This window comes from Myxine glutinosa, chromosome 3 (assembly GCF_964187855.1).
Source record: "Myxine glutinosa chromosome 3, kmMyxGlut1.1, whole genome shotgun sequence".
Taxonomy (NCBI): Eukaryota; Metazoa; Chordata; class Myxini; order Myxiniformes; family Myxinidae; genus Myxine; species Myxine glutinosa.
Genome location: NC_136263.1, coordinates 570,906 through 589,053, shown reverse-complemented (window position 1 = coordinate 589,053; position 18,148 = coordinate 570,906). Strand labels below are relative to the sequence as shown.

General features: G+C 45.8%; 1 protein-coding gene across 4 annotated transcripts in view; it reads right to left on the bottom strand.

The window, feature by feature from the left end:
• Positions 1 to 18,148, bottom strand: part of SLK (STE20 like kinase) — a 145,577-nt gene that overhangs the window by 16,717 nt on the left and 110,712 nt on the right. For all 4 annotated transcript variants that reach the window (XM_068111345.2, XM_068111346.2, XM_068111342.2 and 1 more), the window contains one exon: positions 9,368 to 9,497. In XM_068111345.2, the coding sequence (XP_067967446.2) occupies positions 9,368 to 9,497 (130 nt within the window). The remainder of the gene's footprint in view (positions 1 to 9,367; positions 9,498 to 18,148) is intronic.

Sequence of the window (18,148 nt, the reverse complement as noted above, 5' to 3'; positions counted from 1 at the left end):
GACATTATGGGGTCCAACCTGAATGCAAAAATGGACATTATGGGGTCCAACCTGATTGCAAAAATTGACGAAGCATGCAACCCATTCTCAAACGAAGTTGTTTCGTCACGTGAATTATTGAATGTCGCCACCGGGAAAGCAGCTTCGTCGGAGACGGAAAAACATTGTCTCGGGATGCTTCCAAGAGGTCAAGAGGCTCGGCAAATGTTCCCAGATGAATGGAACGGTGATTCTCGTCGCTTTCTCCAAAACATTGCACGCACCAGAATTCACAATTTCGCCGCCGAAAATTTGAAGAAAAGGGCCAGGAAGTTTGAATTGCCAAAGAAAAACGCTGAAAGCCTGCGAGACGTGTTCATCCAAATGATCGTCGTTGTCTCTGTGACAGCATCAAGTTTGACCTCCACAATGTCATGAGGTATCCAATCATCCAGTACCCCTTGTCACTCTCACATAGTGACGGAACCCCGGTGCAGACATGCAAGACCACACTAATGTGAAAGTTGGAGATGTTCCAAGCTGAATCGATCTCTAATGATGATTTACCAGCAATTGACATCAGAATTCATTACGGAGGGCTCCTTGTTCATTCCATCCTGTCTAATGAATACCGGTGCTTCAAACACATCCATAGCTCACAACATTCTGTCCAAAGTTTGCTTAAGTAAGGCGAATGAAGTGCACATGTGTCTGGACAACTAAGCTGGACAATCACATGACCACAACAGTGTATATGGCAAAGCGGGGAACAGCTACTGAAAAACGGTATCTTCAAGGACGAACTCGCCAAGTTCATCATAACAGAATGGATGCAAGACCACTATGGGCACATCCTTGGCCATAAAATCCTCAATGCGTCCCATGGCGGATATTGTCGACGATACCAGTTGGACGCAGCTGACCAACGAGTTATTGTGTAGCAGCCACAGCAGGTATAAGACAAGCATGAGGAAGCTGACAACATGATCGCCTTCCACAACAGCAATGCCATCGGAAACATCCTCATGAGAGCATCTGATAGACATCTTGGTCATTGTTATTGGCGCAATAGAAAGTGAAAGACCAGAGGAGCAAACCATGTCGACCGTCATCATGGATCGTGGCATGGGGAATACCAGGCGTTTAATCAATGTGACCATCATCATGGATTGTGGCATGGGGAATACCAGGCATTTCATCAATGTGACCGTCATCATGGATTGCGGCATGGGGAACACCAGGTGTTCCATCAATGTGACCGTCATCATGGATTGCGGCATGGGGAATACCAGGCGTTTCATCAATGTGACCATCATCATGGATTGCGGCATGGGGAATACCAGGCGTTTCATCAATGTGACCATCATCATGGACTGCGGCATGGGGAATACCAGGCGTTTCATCAATGTGCCTGTTGTAAAATAATCAGATCTACAACAGGTCTCAGAAGGTGAGTTTAATCTGAATCGAACACCAGCAATATCTGAAAGAGAATTAGCAATCATAGGATCAATATATGTCAAGCATATATAAGCAATAAGAGTATCATAGTCAAGCACGCAAGCAAGCTACATGAAAAGTGGTTCCCTTACCATTCTAAGCATACACGTGGATAAAGCATGATAAATGTCTCAGGACTGCGCTTCGCGACTCGGGGCTAAGTTCTTATAATAGCCACGTTGTGGAGAGAAGCGGTAATGGCGCCTGGGTCGCAACTTGGATACATTTTCATCACATTTCTCCCCGGGTTTAAAACTTTGCTAGCAAGCCGGTGAGCATCAAGCGTATAACTACAGTTAGCAGCTGAGTACATAAGAGTTACATCACGACCAGCCAAAACGACCAGGGCGGCGAATCTCTCGTCCCGTGCGCGTGCGGTACACGTCGGGGCCCTCGGTAACAGCATCTTGATCGACTCCATCAGGAGTGCTCTCAGTCGTCGGTAACAGGGGTGGTGCAATTATCTCTGGTGAGGGAAGGGGTAGACGCGAGGGCGAATTCCCTAACACCGGGTTCCCCGAGCAGAGCTCGGTCCCAACGGGATCCCCACAGGGCGCAAGTTGGCGGACCGACACAGTGGACTCGTGTCCATCGGGCAGTTGGACTCGAGCATGATCAGGATTAGTTTGAAGGATCTGAACCTTGTCAACAAGTGGGTCGTATTTGCTCGTGCGCACCGCCCGTTTGAGAAAGGCCGGACCGGGCTGAGCGAGCCACCCAGGCAGAGGGCGGACAGATCCCGCGCGACGCTGGTAACAAAATAAACGATTGTGCGGAATTTCATTTGTAGCCGTACATAGGAGCAAGCGGATTGAATGAAGAGCCCCATGCACCATACCAGTCCATTGGTCCGGTCGCCGGCCATGAGACTTGAGGCCCAAAGAGATGGCCCTCAATATAGTGCCATTAAAGCGCTCCACGCAACCATTAGCGTGGGGCTGTACGGTGTGGTGTAGCTAGACGCAATATTACGCTGCAACAGAAAGGCCCGCACATCCTGTGACAAGCACACCGCTCCTCGGTCGGTATGCACATACCCCGGATTCCCAAACATCGAAAACAGGTATTGCAGACATCGGATAACCGTAGCCGCGGACGTATTGCTGCATGGGAAGGCAAAAGGGAATCTAGAGTATTCGTCCACAATGGTGAGGAGGTAACGAGATGCCCTGGAGGCAGGTAGCGGCCCTTTGAAGTCCATCGCCAGTCGTCCCAGGGCTTAGTAGCCTGAATCAGCGTCCCCATGTCGGGTTTATAGAAGCGGGGTTTGAGTTCGGCACAAACAGGACAAGAGCGACATAAATGACGAACGTCCTCGACAGAGTAGGGCAAATTGCGACTTCGCACAAAATGAACCAGACGAGTCACCCCGGGGTGACACAAGATATCATGGAGAATGCGTAAATCATCGGAGGAGTTTAAACTCGCACAAACACCTGGCCTGGATAAAGTGTCTGCTGCGTGATTCTCCCGCCCAGGGCGATACACTTGATACCAAAGCTGTAATCGGCAAGCTCAATGCGCCAGTGAGTGATTTTCTCGTTTTTAATGCGCTGGGCATGTCTTGTGTCATACATGAAAGCTACACTTTGCTGATCGGTAATGACATCGAAGCGTTTACCCAGCAAATAGGGTCTCCAACGACGTATCGCCTCAACTATCGCATACGCTTCCTTCTCCACAGAAGAATGACGTTTCTCAGCGGAGGATAACGTCCTTGAGAAGAATGCCACAGGCTTCCCCCCTTGAGAGAGAGTAGCAGCAATGGCGTGATCCGAAGCGTCACTCTCGAGGACAAAGGGAACGATATCGTCGATAGAAGACACAGCAGCGCCCGCTTTGTCCGACTTCAGAGCCTGGAAGGCGACCTTGGCAGCGGGAGGGAGAGGGAACGTGTTACAATCAATGAGGGGACGAAGCTTCTCGGAGTAACTTTCGACCCACTTTGAATAATGTGCAAACAGCCCGAGGGCATGCTTCAAAGAAGCACGATCATACGGCGGCGCCATGTCGAGCAAAGGGCGGAGACGTTCCTTGTCAGGTGTTATGGTTCCCTGGGTCACAGTGTACCCCAGGAGATCAATCGTCCTAGAGGAGTAGCGACATTTGTCCTCATTAAACGTCAGACTATACTTTCGCACCACCTGGAGGAAGCGTTTCAAATTGGTGTCATGGTGAGCCTGGTCGTAGCCGCAGACCGTTAGGTTATCCAAATACACAAAAACGTCTGTTAATTGTTCTTTTGCAATGATGTCGTCCATAGCTCTCTGGAAGCACGCGACCCCATTCGTTATTCCGAAAGGAAGCCTCGTAAACTGATACAACCTCTGTCCGGATTCAAAAGCTGTATAAATGTTGTCGTCTGCCGCTATAGGGATTTGATGATACGCACTCCAGAGATCAGGAGTGCTGTACACGCCATATTGGGCGACCTGTCGAACCAGAGAATCCAATCCGGTAGCGGGTAGGCATCCAGTAGCGTAAATCTGTTAATGGTTTGCGAATAATCGATTACCATGCACTTGCGATGATTTTCGGATAGCACGACCAAAACTTGCGCACGCCAAGGAGAACGGCTGGGCTCGATAATGCCTTCGCGGAGGAGTTTGCTTGTCTCCTCAGAAATGAATTGAGCATCAGCTCGGGAGTAGTGCCGGGATTTGATCGCAATTGGGGCGCAATCCGAAGTCAGGTTCGGAAACAAAGTCATCGGTTCAATAGACATTCCTGCCAGGGCGCATACCGAGAGCGTGTCATCTCCCCCAAAGGTCATTTCTAAGCGACCATGGCGCTCAAGAAAATCGTGCCCTAATAGAACTTCGGCACATAAGGTGGGCAGTACCATTAGGCGAACATCAGGGTACATTTTACCATTAATAACTAACTTAACTCGACATTCACCCCTTGTCCGCATCCATAAAGCTTGCGATGCCATGTAGATTCTGCGCGATCCTCCGCGGATTGGCCACCCGTGACGGCGGACGAGACCCATATCGATGTAGCTCTCGGTCGATCCCGTGTCGACCAAAGCTCCCGCTGTGGTCCCTTCGATCAGGACTGGAACGACGGCTCTGGTCAGCCCCTGAGGTCCGGGCTGCACCGGAATGGCCTGGGGCGATGCGCGTGCCATGCGCGTTGAGTTGATGCCAGCCAATGTTGGACGGGAGCGCCGCGCGCGCCCCGATCGGCATACTTTGGCAAAGTGACCCTTCCGGCCACAAGAATGACAAGAAACTTCACGCGCCGGGCAAGCAGCACGGAGATGATTTCTATTTCCGCAGAAGAAGCACTTAGCGTTGCTCCCGGCCAAGGTAGTCGCGGCGAGGCTCGTACCTTCGGCTCCGAGTGCCTCAGCCGCCTCGGGCTGTGTGTCAGGAGCAACGAACTCCGTAGCAGCTTAGGTCTCCGAGCGCCGCTCTTCAGTGAGCCCCGCTGTAATGTAATGCCATCCATACACCTCAGATTGTGCCTGAGCTTCGAAAAGCACAATAGCTTGATCGAGAGCCTGTTTCAGCGTCAGGTTAGGTTCTTCCAGCAGACGTCGCCGGATGCTCGTAGAGTAAAGTCCAGAAATGAAAGCGTCTCGCATTAAATCATCACACATTTGCTCGTGGGTTCAGGTCTCATGAGCACATTCTTTGCCAAGACGCCGCAATTCTTGGGCAAAATGAGTGAGGAACTCCGAAGCGTCCTGCTTCCTGGAGGAGAACTGGTACCGCGTGTGAATAACATTCCGCAGCTTGATATAGATGGCGCGCAGTTCAGTCACGGCATCGTCGAATGTCGCACAATGAGACATGTAGTCGTGGACGACGTGGGTCACATGGGAGTTCAGCAATGCACGCTTCACATCGTCGGTGATGTCGGGATGCCCTTGCAGGTAGCTGGTCAGCAGACTGAGCCAGTGCTTGAGCTGGCTCGGAGCTTCAGCAGTTTGTGGGTCCACTCCAAACGTGGGCAGCCGTAAAAGCTTGTGGGTCATGTTGATCTTGGATGATGGCAATAGCTCAATTCAGATTAAGTGTTGTAAAATAATCAGATCGACAACAGGTCTCAGAAGGTGAGTTTAATCTGAATCGAACACCAGCAATATCTGAAAGAGAATTAGCAATCAGAGGATCAATATATGTCAAGCATGCGCGATCATTATATGTCAAGCAATATATGTCAAGCATGCGCATGGTCAAGCAATATATGTCAAGCAAAGCTGAAAAGCTGAATGCCTCAACTCTGTGTTTGCCTCTAAATCTTGTGTCCCAAACCTATCCCTCTCTGTACCCACTGTACCCAGTCGTACCCAGCTGCTCCTGGACTCTGTGTCCTTTCCTCCTGACAAGGTGGAAAAGTTTCTTTCAACCCTCGACTCTGATTCTGCAACTGGACCTGACGGCATCAGCCCACGGGTCCTAAAATCCTGTTCTTCCGCTCTTTCACTCCCTCTCTCTGTTCTCTTCACCCTCTCTTTTGCTCAAGGTCATCTGCCATCTGCTTGGAAATCAGCCAACATCACCGTTTGCACAAAAAGGTGCAAAAACAGATCCTAGCAACTACAGACCAATCCGCCTTCTCCCAATTATTTATCAGCAAAGTCATGGAATCCATCATTGCTTCGGATATGAAATCTTTCCTCTTCTCCAATGGCTTGATCTCTGATCATCAATTTGGTTTCAGACCTGGTCACTCTACTCTGGACATGCTGCTTCTGCTTTCTCAACAATGGATGGAGGTCCTCAATGCCAAACAGGAAATTAGAGCTGTCTCCCTTGACATATCACGTGCCTTCGATACGGTCTGGCACCCCGCTCTGCTCACCAAACTCTCCTCCTTTGGTATCCATGGAAATCTCCACGCATGGGTGGCGGACTTCCTCTCTAGTCGTAGTCAACGTGTGGCCCTGAATGGGTTTCTCTCATCTCCTCTTCCTGTTCAGGCTGGAGTTCCCCAAGGCAGTGTTCTGGGCCCTGTGCTTTTTCTGGTCTTCATCAATGATCTCTCTGACTCTCTTGAAAATCCTATCTCTTTGCTGATGACTCTACTCTCTGTCGCTCCATTCCTCATCCGTCAGATCGGCAGTCTGCAGCCTCCTCACTCTCTGCAGACCTGGACAAAATCACAGACTGGGCAAACAAGTGGAACATGTCTTTCAATCCTGACAAATCTCACACTCTTACGATGTCTCTCCGAAAAGACCGACTGGACAACCCTCCCATCCACTTTCTGAATAATCCTCTCCAAGAAGTTCTGTCACTCAAGCTTTTGAATCTCACTATCTGCCATGATCTTTCCTGGGAAAACCACATTTCAAATCTGGCCTCCAAAGCCAGTCGCCGACTGGGCATCCTCCGTCGTGCGAAGTCCTTCCTTGGCACACCTGAGCTCCTCACCACATACAAGGCTTTCATCCGCAGCTCAATGGAATACTGCTATCCCCTCTGGGCTGGTGCACCTGCCTCACACCTAGCTCGTCTTCACGCTGTTGAAACCAAAGCGTTCAGAATCATTGGAATCTCCCGCGATGAAGCTAACTCCAAGGGCCTTTCACTCACTCACCGCAGGCAGGTTGGTGGTCTTTCCGTCTTCTACCGACTCCTCTCCGGCCTTGCCCCCTCTCAGCTCTCTCTGGGCTCTGTCCCCCAAATATTTCTGACGGTCGCACAAGATCTGCCTGCAACCCTCTTATGGTTAAACTGCCAAAATCAAGACTCTCTGCTCACCTTCACTCCTTCATTCCTCTTTTCTCCCACCTCTGGAACAAACTCCCTCACTCTCTTCAATGCCACTCCTCCCCCTCCAGGTCTTTAAAACAGCTGTTCACCACCATCTCTTATCTTCCCCCATCCAAAACCTTGATCTTTTCTACACCCGCTAATTTCACCCCAAATCAACATTTTTGAAATACCAACTTCTGTCCTGGAAGTCCTTGGTGTCCTTGTGTTTTATACTTCTCAACCCCCCCCCCCCCCCCCTTCCCACGTCTCCTCTCCCCAAGCCCAGTCCCTCCGACACATCTCCCGATGTCCCTGCTCTCAAATGTTGCGTTTGTGTGCTTCCCCTTCTCTTCCCATCTTGTCTACCGCTCCCTCTTTTTATATATTTTGTTTGTCTGTTTGATTTGTTTGTGTGATAAATGTTAGCTTTCACGAGCCTCGATTCTGTATAAAAATAATAATAATAATAATAACAATTTAAAAAACCCATTAGTCAATGTGAGGAAAGGCCACTGCGCGCTCCTCCCACACAGTCGTAGATGCTGCAAATGAAGATGCAAAGGGTGCACTATGTCACCATGAAGTGGATGTATGTTACGACAGCAAATCCATGCGAGGGCCATTCACTGAAGGATTATGGGTAGAAAGAGGAGAGTGGAATGCTTCTTCCCTGTTGCTTTGTTGGACCGGACCTGCCATTCCGGAGAATGTTTTTTCAGACAATACAAAACAAGGACATGACACAGACATCGCTAACGATGACGAAACGATTACTGTGGACTCGGAAAACACTGCATCGGAATCCAAAAAAAACTCAATTCGCCCTCTCAGTGTCACGTGTCATCGGACGATGAACACTGGAGTGATGACTGCGATTCCAATTGTGACGAGCTGGACTACATCCCTGCAGACCAGGACAATATGGTCACATGGGCTCCTTTCTTCCCTTGGTGCTTGTCATAATGGTGCTTGGTATAACTTGAAGTGATTATGAGTAGACGAGTAGACTATTCTTGTGTGCATTCGTGAAATTCACACACAGGGTATCATCAGTATCATCCTTTAGGTCGTAGGTTGTCAACAGCAACCACTTCGGGTAGTACTACCGTTCAGACATAGGAGAGTTAAAGTGGTGCCCGGAACCATCTTACACTCTCCGTGTCAGGATTGCTGGTCTTACTTTCTGTCTCACTCAAACTAGTTACCGGGCTAGCTTCAACCTCTTTCTCACAAAAAACATCATACACTTTTCATCATACACTTTTCATCATACAATTTTCATCACACACTTTACATCATACAATTTTAATCACACACTTTTCATCATACAATTTTCATCACACACTTTTCTTCACACACTTTTCATCACACTAATTATCACACTTTTTATCATACACTTTTCATCACACACTTTCACTCATCTTTACATTCTCTCTCTTTTCTCACATTCATCAATGCAGTTATTTTACTTAAGGCCTAGCCTCAATGAGGACAATATAGTCCGTGACTGGAGCCTTCAACAACAACAAAAAATCGATCATCTATAAGAGATTATGCTTGGAAATGCAAGTGCTACAATCGTGTGTATTTTGGGGATGATCTACTTTAGGGTGTCTATCTGGGACACCCCACCAACAGAAATGTCTGTCAGTGGTTATATTAGCAATAGATCGTTGACGACAACAATTTCTACCTGATTTCAATCGGTAACCCGAATTACTAATCTAGCTCATTTTTGGGGGTGACCTACGTTGGGGTGTCTGTTGGAGGCACCCCACCACCAGAAATGGCCGTCACGGGTTATGTCAGTATTGGAATGTTGTCGAGTGCATTATGAGGTAGGTTCCGATCGGTAACTCGATTAGTTAATCTCGCACATTTATGAGCACCCCTTAAGAGAGTCTGTCAGGACCCTTCCACCATTGAATCTGTCTGCCAGTGGTGTGGCGGTGTTCAGGAGATTGTGTACCAACATCGTGATGTCGTTTCAGCAGGTAACCAGTTCAGCTGACTTAGCACAATTTCTGAGACCCTTTTCAGTCCCTTTCAGGGGCAGACGTTCAGTTTCTCAAAATAGAGTATCTAACAGACATTGCGGTGATCACCAAAATTGGTAACCTTTTCAGTTGAGTTGGTGCGCTTGGGCTCCCACTCTAAAATGTAAGGAACACCTAACTAACCCCTCAGTAGTTGCTGTTTATTATGAAGACACTCCTTCTCCTTGGTAGCGATTTCTGCTTTGTGTTCAGAGATTATCTTCTTCAAGGCCCCATCAAGGTCTTGTTGTTGCCTTGTTATAAACTCTTGTTCCTGGGGATAGGAAAATGAACAATCAATTAAAAAGTCAAATGGTTTACCGGGTTAGAAGCATTTGTATTTTTTTATTTTTTGGTGAACAGGATGTAGGCACAAATGCTCTTTGCCAGAAGCATATTAGTGCATCCCAAGTTGCCCTAAGCCATTTTGTAGTCAACCAAAAGTGTAAACTAGAGTGAAATCGATGACGCGCCTACTCACCATCACACCTGAAGCAAAGCTCAAAGATGGGAAAAAAAAGTTTCACCAGGAATGACCAAATATCAAATTTTGAGTTAAATAAATTTTCCGTTTTGACCTATGTGACGCCAAGTCCCCTACCCATGGGGCATGAACCTGGCGTCAAATCCAAAAAATTGTTACATGTTTCTTGCATCCTCCAATGGTGATTGCATATACAAAGTTTCATTTAAAATGTTAAAAAATGTACCCATAATTGCATTTTTCATTATTTGATCTTTTGACCCAACCCAGGGGGTGGGGTCAAAAATCAGCCAGAGGGTGGGGTCACCTTCTTGCTATGTGGTGATCATAACTTTGGACAGACAGACAGACATAGCCAATTACAATATTAGCCCATTTTTTCAAAAAGCATGGGAATAACTAGCAACGCAATTAGAACAGACCATGTATGACAACCAACCCTCAGTGAACGTCCTTAGTGAGCCAGCTTGTTTTTAACGAGCTGTTGGGGTTCGTCCATGCGAAGGGAAAGTGGGGTTAAGCAATTGGTTCATTTTGGCTGTCTGTCCGTCCTTCTGTCTACAAACGCCAGTTTATGATCAAGGAGCTACTTCATTTCAATTGAATGTTATATGTTGAAAACGAATCGGAACATGTATCAGAAAACGAACTTGTAGTTTATCAGTACATAGTCTCAGAATTCGTCACGATTGCACATGCGCACAGAGGAGCGAGGTAATATTTTTTACAATGTCTGCCTGTCTGGCACTTTTATAAATCATTCCAAACAGGAAACTTACTGTTTTAAGGACGTCATCAAAAGCACAAACAACAGGCACGAAGGCACCTGATGCAAAGTTTTAAATAAAGTGGTGTAAAAGCTGCTTCATCAACAGCAGTTTTCTACAACCTTTAAAATCTTTATTTTCTTTCAATTTAATATTATATACTTGAACATTGCAGAACACAAATCGCCTTTTTAGCACTTTCAAAATCCTTCCGTTTCGCAGTACTTCGACAAAATATTATGGCATTTTACTTTTTCACGACCAATCCTCTCCCATGTTTTATACCTCAACCCCCCCCCCCCCCCCCCCCCCCGTTTCCTGTGCCTCCTCCCCCCAAGCCCTCTCCCACACACAGATCTCCCGATGTCCCTGTTCTCCACTGTTGTTATGCTTGTGTACTTCCCTCTGTCTCCCCATCTTGTCCTCCGCTCCCTTTATGTTTTATGTGTCCGTTTATGTATTTTGTGTTTAACGTTAGCTCTTACACGAGCCTCGATCTTGTATGTATATATACTGAACAGCTATAGAAACGTCACTTCATAAAAATAATTCCTGAACATTTCCCATCGAAATATCAATGCATTTCGTTTAGATATCTCGTTATTTACATTAGTCTGTATCTAAATTTAATCCAAACTACCGACAGTGGTGGATAAACATGACATGGATAAAAACAGGTCACCAAAACGCAGGCAAAAAAACGACCATGGTACAAAGTCGTGCATGATTCCCATGGAAATCAAAATGCACGTGCGTCTCCTTGTGACTTTCCCTATAAAAGGCATCCCAAAACGTGTGTTCATCATTCGTGTTTCAATGCCAGCGCCATGCCCAGACTTACGAGGATTCAGAGAGACCAGGCTATTGGAAGATTGCATGCTGGACAGACTGCACGAATGGTTGCCAATGCTTTCCATGTCAACGTGAGAACCATCTACAGGTTACAGGAACGATACCAGGCCACCAACAGCACCGATGACCGCCCACGCAGTGGCAGACCGAGGGTAACAACACCACGACAGGATCGACAGATTGTGCGTCATCACATCCATGATCGCTTTACCCGGGCTACAGAAACTGCAAGACAAACAGTTGGAACCCACCAGAGACACATTAGTGGTGATACAGTCCGTCGACATTTTAAGAACAGGGATGTCCGTTGTCACAGGCCGTATCGTGGCCCCATTCTTACAGCTCGACACTGCCGTGACCGACTACAGTGGGCCACACAGCATCAAAATTGGCCTTACCAGCAGTGGAGAACCGTTCTTTTCTCAGACGAAAGCTGATACTGTGTTTCCACGGCAGATGGCAGAGTGAGAGTTTGGTGTAGACGTGGGGAACGCTACTCAGATGACTGTGTGATGGAAAGGGACTCGTGGGGTGGTCCAAACATCATGGTATGGGATGCTATTGCTCTCAATCACCAAGTCGGTCCTGTGGTGTTCCAGAATATTGGTCCAGGAAGAGGCAATGGTGTCACAGCTGCTCGCTACATCGATCAAGTCCTCAGACCTCACGTTGTGCCACATTTTGGACGTCACGGAAATCATGTCTTCCAGCAGGACAACGCCCGTGCCCTCACTGCCAGAGCAACAAGGGACTTCCTGCAACAGAATGGCATCCAAACCATGCACTGGCCTGCGCTCAGCCCCGATTTAAACCCGATAGAGCACTTGTGGGACGAGGTTCAAGGAAGACTGAATGACGTTCGACCAAGGCCGTCAACTGCAGCTCAACTCAGTCAGGCGTTTCCCAGAGTGTGGGCCCAAGTGACAAATGCCTTCATCAACCGATTAATCCACTCCATGTACAGACGATGTATGGCTGTCATCAATGCTCACGGGGGTCACACAAGATACTGATTTTGACCTCCCTTGTTCTCACCTGGTCTTGTGTTTTTCTTATTCAGAACATTTCACATTATTGTTTGAACTGTGGTGACCATACCTGTAATGTTTCATGTTGATCCTAAATCTCAATTCGTGTTGATCATGACTTGAAAATAAAGACTCCAAAATATTGATTCTGACTGACGTTTCTTTTGCTGTTCAGTATATATAAAAATAAAAAATAAAAATAAATCTAATTTGCCATTCCCAGACCCCGCCCATTTCCTTGTTTCTCAAGACTGTGAGAAGTAAATTGTACGATGAACTCTCGTCAGGGATCCAATCCTTCCAGGATGGATACCTATTGTACACCGCTCCTTTCCTATGGCATCTCCAGGCATTGCAAATCGTCATTGCTGGGCACCAAAGGGGGCTCGGCAGTGACGCACGCTGAAAGAGAGTACTCGGTTTTCACTCTGGTTGTTTGTTTTCTTGCTTTCTTTCTTTCTTGTTTGTTTGTTTGTTTGTCCGGGCGATATCTCAGCCATCCTTTGAGCTAAGAAGCTGAAATTTCGGCACAATAGTGAGCAAGTCCTTTGTCAAAAACGGTATTTTTTGTTTTTTGATTAATCAATTAATTGATGTTATTTAATTATTAGCGATTAATTAAGTACTTATTTCATTAATTAAATTTCATTTCTCTTCTGACCATTAACTCAGGCACCTTTTGAGTTAGGAAGCTGATATTTGGACATGCCAATGACCAGGTGATTTGGCTGCAAAGGCTATTTTTGATTTATTAATTAATCAATTAATCGATTAATTATTTAATTATTTGATTAATGTCCCGCAAATATTCCTACAGGTCGCACAACATCTGCCTGCAAGCCTCTTCTGGTCAAACTGCCAAAATCAAGACTCTCTGCTCACCTTCACTCCTTCATTCCTCTCTTCTCCCACCTCTGAAACAAACTCCCTCACTCTCTTCAATCCCACTCCACCCTCCAGGTCTTTAAAACTGCTGTTCACCACCATCTCTTATCTTCCCCCATCCAAAACCTTGATCTTTTCTACCCCCGCTAATTTCACCCCAATTCCACTTTTTTGAAATACCAACTTCTGTCCTGGAAGTCCTTGGTGTCCTTGTGTTTTATACTTCTCCCTCCACCCCCCCCCCCCTTCCCACGCCTCCTCCCCCCAAGCCCTCTCCCTTCCACACATCTCCCTGCTCTCAAATGTTGTGTTTGTGTACTTCCCCTTCTCTCCCCATCTTGTTTTCAGCCCCCTCTTTTTGTGTGTTTTGTTTGTCTGGTTGATTTGTTTGTGAAGTAAATGTTAGCTCTTTCACGAGCCTCGATTCAGTATACAAAAAAAAAAAAAAAAAAAAAAAAAGCCCTTTTTTTTTTTTAAAGTTACAGATTCTGATGAAATACAACAACAACATGCATTTTAAAGGCCATTTTCCCTGCTAGAGCGGGGGTTAGCCTTGCGGTCCCCATGACAATCTTCTCCATTTTGCCCTATTTTCTGCATCTCTCCTTGTTAACCCCCTTGCCCGCATTTCTTCTTCCACCATCTTTAGCCAAGTCTTTTTCGGTCTTCCCCGTCCTCTGCTTCCTTCTACATTCATTTCCATCACTCTTCTCAACCAGTCACTTTCATCCTTCCTCAACACATGACCAAACCATCTCAACCTGTTCCTCTTCACAGCATCAATCACAGGCTCTATTCCCATCATCTTTCGCAATTCATCATTTGTCTTCCTCTCTCTCAACGATACTCCACACATCCACCAAACCATTCGCATTTCCACCCTTTCCAACCTTCGTTGCTGCTCTACGTTTATTACCCATGTCTCGCTCCCATAAATCATAACACTTCTCACACATGCAGCATACACCTTTCCCTTCAGCTTCAACGACAACTTCAACTTCAGCTTGATGAAATGGTGGTGGTTTATGTGTTCTCTGACCGAATTGATTGATCACAAAGACAGCCTTCTTTCACCTGAAAAACATCGCCCGTCTCCGCTCATCCCTCTCCTCCACGGCTGCAGAAACCCTCATCCACGCCTTCATCACCTCCCGTCTGGACTACTGCAATAGCCTCCTCTATGGTTCACCCTCAAAAATCACCAATAAACTCCAATACATTCAGAACTCAGCTGCCCGTCTACTCACCCATTCCCGGACCCGTGACCACATCACCCCCGTCCTTTACAAGCTTCCCCATCTCCCAGAGAATCCAGTACAAAATCCTTAGTCAAAATCTTGACCTACAAAGCCCTCCATAACCTGGCCCCATCCTACCTGGCTGACCTCCTCTCCAGACACACTCCCACCCGCAACCTCCGCTCTGCTGGTACCAACCTCCTGACCCCCCCCCCCCCCCCCCATCCGGACCAAATTCAGATCCTTGGGGGACAGGGCCTTCTCCATCGCTGCTCCCACCCTCTGGAACTCACTACCTCACACCATCAGAGACTCCTCCTCACTCACCACATTCAAAACATCACTCAAGACCCACCTGTTCAGCACTGCATTCAACATTCAACCCACAGCATTTAACCCCTGACTATCACTTCTCCTTCTCCCTCCTTTTGCTTTAAATATTTCCCTATTGATTCTTGTCTTTTTGCAATTGTTGTTTCCATGTTTTGTTTTGCATTATGTTTTGCACTCTGTCAAAGCGCCTTTGGGCTTCATGAAAAGCGCTATACAAAATAAATGAATTATTATTATTATTATTATAATAATTTAATTTTTTAATGATTATTATTTATTTATTTTCATTATTAATCATTTATTTGTCTTCTTTCTCATTTGGCCAATATCTCAGGCACCTTTTGAGCTCAGAAGCTAATATTTGGACATGAGTGACCAAGTGATGTGGCTATCAAGGATATTTTTGATTTATTGATTAATCAATTAATCAATGTATCGATTAATTATTCGATTAATTACTAAAAAAATCTTCTTTTTTTTCAGTTAGATTCTGATGAAATGGTGGTGGTTTATGTGTTCTGTGACCGAATTGATTAATAATTTAATTTTTTTATGATTATTATTTATTTATTTTCATTATTAATTATTTATTTATTTTCTTTCTCATTTGGCCAATATCTCAGGCACCTTTTGAGCTGGGAAGCTAATATTTGGACATGACAGTGACCAAGTGATGTGGCTATCAAGGATATTTTTGATTTATTGATTAATAATTTAATCAATTAATTATTTAATTTTTTATTAATTATTTATTTAATTAAATTTCTAAAAGATACATCTTCGGATGAAGCACTAGTGGTTTAGTTATGCTATTAGCCAATTGATTATGAAAATATTTTGTGATAATCTTTTATTGATTTTAATTATACAATTAATCAATCAATTAGTGTACACCTCTCCCTCCCAATGCAGCCTCAATGAGCTGCACTGCGGTATTGCCGGGCGCCGGAGGCGCCCCGGCAATGCCGCGCTGTAAGATATTTAATTATTTGGAAGGGGGGCGGTGTACTTTGAATGTATCTTTACTTGTTTTTCTTGTTTATTAGAGGAAATCTAATAAGTCAGTCCCAAGGACATCAGACCAATGTGCCAATCAGACCAATGGTTGTAGAGAACATCGATTTTTAAAAGATTGGACCTGGAAAGGGGGTGGGGGGGGGGGGGGGGGGGAGGGAAGAAGAAAAACGATGGGAATAATATTTGGTATTCATCCACATTGTATGTAGAGGAAACCTTATAAGTCAGTCCCAAGGACATTATGGGATGGTGACATGTCATAGTGACAGACGCAGATAAATAATATCCATTAAAGATGTCAAATGTTAACCGACAATACATTTCATAGGCCCAACAATATATGGTAAAGCATTGTGAACTGGATGGTATTCATAGAATCTGTAATCTTCTGTTTTTGGACGTTTTTTTTTTTTGATCCAATATGGCTGCCAGACCCCGTGAGTGATGACATCATAAATTTATATTCTCCAATATAATTGTTGCATAGATTATGCTCAATAAATTTCAAACTGATCAGACTAAGCGTTGTCCCTGTCAAATTATGTCATAATTATGGCACCAATAACGTCTTCATTAACATATCTTATTCCCCATGAGGAGTAGTTGACAATGAGCCAGGTCTCAATTCTTTCCATGGAGTGGTTTCAGAAATAGAGGTGTGAAGTTTTTCCAAGATGGCGACTGTACCACATGACCTATGACATCATGATCATTAAAATATTCTACAGGAAGAGGCCCTACTATGGCGAAAATTTCATGTCAATTGGACCAATTGCAGAGAAAAAAAAAATCATACTGATCAAATCAAACGTTGTACTTGTCGAATAATGACGTCATAATTAAGGCACTGATGGCATCATTAACATATCTTAATCCCCTAGGGGAGTACTTGACAATGAGCCATGTTTCAATTTTTTCCATGGTGCGGTTTTGAAGATATAGAGGTGCAACTTTTGATTTTTCCAAGATGGCGCTGTTACCACGTGACCTATGACGTCATAATTATCATTTTAAAATTTCTACAGGAGGAGCCGCTCATATTCTGAAAATTTCGTGTCCTTCGGACTAACAGTTGCGGGGTCATTTTGTTTTTCATACTGATTGGATCAAGCGTTGTACTTGTCGAATTATGACGTCATAATGAAGGCCCTGATGACAATCATCAACATGCCTTATTCCCCATGGGGAGTACTTGACAATAAGCCATGTTTCAATTTTTTCCATTGAGCGGTTTGGGAGATATAGAGGTGTAACGTTTTTTCAAGATGGCGTCCGTACCACGTGACATATGCCATCATAATTATGAATAAAAAAATTGAAGAGGCAGTGGCGCTCCTATGGTAAAATTTCGTGCCAATCGGACCAATGGCTGCCGAGAAAATGAATTTCAATGAAGGTACCGATGGCATCATCATCAACATATTGTTGCGGATATGGGATTTGGCCTCCATCCATATCCGCTTGTAAATATTCCCCTATTTCCCCAATACTCCCCAACTATCCCCAATCCCCCATTCCCTAGTCCCATCGTCTGTAAATAACACTCTGTAGAACCGACCTTCCCCTTTTTCCCCCATTAAATGTCGTGCCCAGGTTCACCGCATCTCACGTAGACAACTATAGGACATCTTGCTAGTTATTCTTAGTCTATGTCAGTTAAGGACTCGTTTCCATTAATTCTGACTCTTCGTTGCACCAGAATGTGATTGTATGGCACCAGTAGTGAGTTTAGGACCTCCCCATACCTCCTCCCATCTTCCTCATGAAACTACACCAACAACAACAACTACAACAACAGCGCGCGGGGAGTGTGCGTCCTCACTCCGGCTTGGTTAGCCGCCATTGCCCATGTGCTCCGACGGGGTTACCACGAAGGGGCTGACTGTCAGCTCCTCGTCAAGGGCGGAGCCCGGTAACCCCCCCGCACCCAATAAGAAGCGGCGGGCCGATTCCATCTGGGGCGGAGCTAACGAGCCGAGGGCGTGTCACTCCCCGCTGGATATACGTAGCCACTTACCGGAGGTGACGTAAGAGATGCGCCCCCAGCTTGGAAAGAGAAGTCGCCACCTCTGAGCGCTGAGAGACCTCCCTGCATCTTTTGGACCGCGCTATCCTGTCCCTGAGCCAAGGTGCACCTTGTGCTGACCATCGACTACCTGCCCTTCCTTGCCATCAATCCCTGTGCGAGTCAGTTTTGTCCTGTTTATCTGTGGTCTGTCAGGGCTACTATAAGACCGTGATTAAGTGCCCACCTTCCTATGCTGTCCCTCTTGTCCTTGTAATCTAAACGTTCCGCATATCCCATATTATAACCTCCTCCG